The 2,973-nt window shown below is 65.0% G+C and overlaps 1 protein-coding gene across 1 annotated transcript; it reads right to left on the bottom strand.

Moving 5' to 3' along the window:
• Positions 1-662: 662 nt before the first annotated feature.
• Positions 663-2,618, bottom strand: DIO3 (iodothyronine deiodinase 3). The gene has a single exon (XM_054828800.1). It carries the CDS (start codon positions 2,096-2,098, stop codon positions 1,274-1,276), a length of 825 nt encoding a protein of 274 aa, XP_054684775.1. The 5' UTR covers positions 2,099-2,618; the 3' UTR covers positions 663-1,273.
• Positions 2,619-2,973: the final 355 nt, after the last annotated feature.

Here is a 2,973-nt window from a genome sequence, read left to right as displayed (position 1 = left end):
GGAGGGTGAGCCTCGCACCGCCGGGCTGGGCGCTGCCCTCCTGCCCGAGCCCCGCAGCCGCCGTCACTCGGCGGGGCCGGTCCCACCTCGTCGCAGGTGCGGATCGCGCTGCCCCCAGCCGGGCACCGGCTCCGGGACCGCTTGCGTGCCCGCGACGGGGCGTCCTCGGCCGAGCGGCTCTCCCGCCCAGGACGGTTTTCCCCCGCTTGTTTTTCTGGCCGGGATTCACTTGACTGCACGGCGCCGGCCGACTCTGCACCTTCGCCCTCCCAGGGCTCAGCCCCGGGGGCGGTTCGCCGGGGTCAGAGAGGGAGCGCGCCAGTCGTCCGGGCCGGTCTCTAGGACCACCGAGGTGCTCCCTCCCCCGGGACTCCTGGAGGTTTGGATTTCCCCCGGGGACGCCCAGTTTCCCCACCTTCCCCCACACCCCCACCTGCCTTCTCCTTCGGGTCGCGGGCAGTGTGCGCTCCTGCCGCAGCCGAGCGAGAGCCCGTCGCCGGGCGCGGCAGCGGCTCGCCGCCCCCGAGCCCCCAGCAGCGCATCCTTTCCCGCCTGCCGCTTCGCCTTCCCCTCCTCGGCTGCGGGGAGGGTATTGCGAAGTAGGTAAAAGGGAAAGTGAATGTAGCGGTCGGAAGACAGGAAGAGGCAGTCAAGGTTAGACGTGTAGTTACTCAACCTTTATTATTTAAAAAAATTCATAAAAAAAAAAAGAAAAAAGGTGAACGAACGTCTTACAAAACCCCCCCACATAAATAGGACATTCCGTTCAGCTCTGGCTATTGGCAGTTCTAGTACTTGACAACATCAGACGCGATTTCCTGGCATTAGAGAAACCCATTTCAAAATCGGTCATCACAAAGAAATACTAGAAATCCCAGTTAGCACTTGCTAGGCAGCACGGAGCACTTGTACACAAGTTTTCAGACACACACACCCGCGCACACACGCAGCTGGGAACAGATCCCGTAGGAAGAGAGCCTCCTTAAAAAATAGTAAACGCTTCTCAAAAAAAAAAAAAAAAAAGAAAAAAAGAGTTATTTACAAAACGCACATGGAAATACAGTATTGACAGAGCGTGGCTGGCAAATCAACATGATTTGAATAGAGAAAGGACTATGGCACATCTTGCTCGAAAGCTCGCACAGCAGCCTCCTTCGAGTGTCCCCGGGGGAAGACAGCTCCTGCCGTCCGCGTCGCAGTGCCTTCTCCCTCCCCACCTCTCCTCCTGCCCTCCCCTCGCCTCTCCACCCCTGCACTTCTTGCCAGGTCCTTTTTACACTTGGATGACCACCGTGCTGGGGCTCTGGAGCCGGGTTTTGTACTGGTCTAGCCAGCTCCTCAGCTCCGAGATCTTGTAGCCCTCTGGTCCTCTGCCTCCCTGGTACATCACCTTCTCCTCCTGGATGATGTAGAGCCTCTCGAAGTAAGCACCGTAGGCGGCGCTGGAAGCATTGTCCATGGTGTCCACGGCCAGGGGGCAATCGGGCGCCCCTTCCCTCATCAGCTGAGCTGCCCGCAGCCTGTCCTGGAGGCACTGGTGCTTGGGGATGTTGTAGGCTGCGTCCGAGCTGACCCAGCCGTCGGAGGGGTGTGCTTCTTCGATGTACACCAGCAGGAAGTCAGCAATGTCCACGAAGTGCGCGGCCAGGCGCTGGAAGGACCTCAGGCGGGCCATGAACGGGGGTCAGGTGCAGCTGCCGAAGTTGAGGATGAGGGGTCTCTTGCCGCGGGCGAAGTCGAGGATGCGGAGCCTCTTCTGCCCGTCCAGCTGGATCACCTCGGGATTGGGGGCTAAGGAGCCCACGTGTGCCGACTTGAAGAAGTCCAGCTTCTGCCCGTGCCACACGGCTTTCAGCGACTCCAGCGTGAACATGCGGTTGGAGTCGGACACGCAGACCGGGGGGTCGTCGGGGGGCGGCCCCTCGCTGGCGCTGGCCGCCTCCTCCGCCGTGGGCATCATCAGCATCTTCTTCCTAATGCACAGAAAATCCAGGAGCCAGAGCATCACGGCGGTGAGCAGGAAGCGGGGGAAGAGGAGGATGCAGGCGGCCGCCTGGGTGAGCAGATGCAAGGTGTGAACGCCAAGGGAGTGGAGCATCGCAGCGGCTTGTGCTGCAGGGCGCTGGCTGCCTGGGGGCCCCCACGCACCCTGCGTGCCGGGGTCTGTGCAGCACAGCTGAGATCCCGCTTCTCTTTAAGCCCATTTTATAGTCAGGGATTTAAATGAAAAGTGACTCCACCTCCGGCCAGAACCCGCCCCTCTGGAACTTGAGCCTGGGGATTACCTACCCCTCCACTCTAATGACCTAAAAATACACAGACAAAAGGGGAGAGAGCCCCGGCGGGAGCTGCGAGGGACGTGCAACGAAGCAGGGAGCAGCCGCTATCAGGCACCAGCAGAGAGTCCGAGATAGGGCACCGCCGGGGTCCCCGGCTGCAGATAGCGGCAGGCGCTCGCAAACAGCCCCTCCAAGGACAATGCAACAGGCGCAGCTCGCCCCCGGCCCGGCCCGGCCCGGCCCGGCCCGGCTCCGCACGGGCTGTGCGAGCGCGGGGCCGGCGCCGCGCCGGAGCGGCACAGGGATGGTGGGCCGGGGCCGTCCCGGCAGCGCCTGCAGGTGACAGGGACGGGCTGCCCGCGCCGAGTCCCTCCCCGCGCCTCCCTCCCCTCCCCGCCCCGCCAGCCCGGTCGCCCCTGGGCACGGCCTCCGCTCCGCCACACGCCCCGGCGCCGCGGGGGCACACGGGGCTCGAACGCGCGGACTTGCCGCGTCCGCATCCTCCCGCCGTCCGGCGGCGGGACGGGAGGCGGCCGCTGTCCCGGCCCGCGGGCACCCCCTCGCCTCTCGGCGGGCGGCCCGGGCCCCGGCGGCGGCGGTCCCCGGCGCGGGGCCGGGGGTGCCAGGTGGGCGCGGGCCGGCAGGCACTGCCCCGCGGCGGAGGAGGGGCGCGGGGCGGCGCTCCGGCCGCTAG

Source organism: Grus americana, chromosome 5 (genome assembly GCF_028858705.1).
Source record: "Grus americana isolate bGruAme1 chromosome 5, bGruAme1.mat, whole genome shotgun sequence".
Taxonomy (NCBI): Eukaryota; Metazoa; Chordata; class Aves; order Gruiformes; family Gruidae; genus Grus; species Grus americana.
Note: the sequence above shows the minus strand (reverse complement) of the source record. Positions and strands in the feature narration are given on the sequence as shown.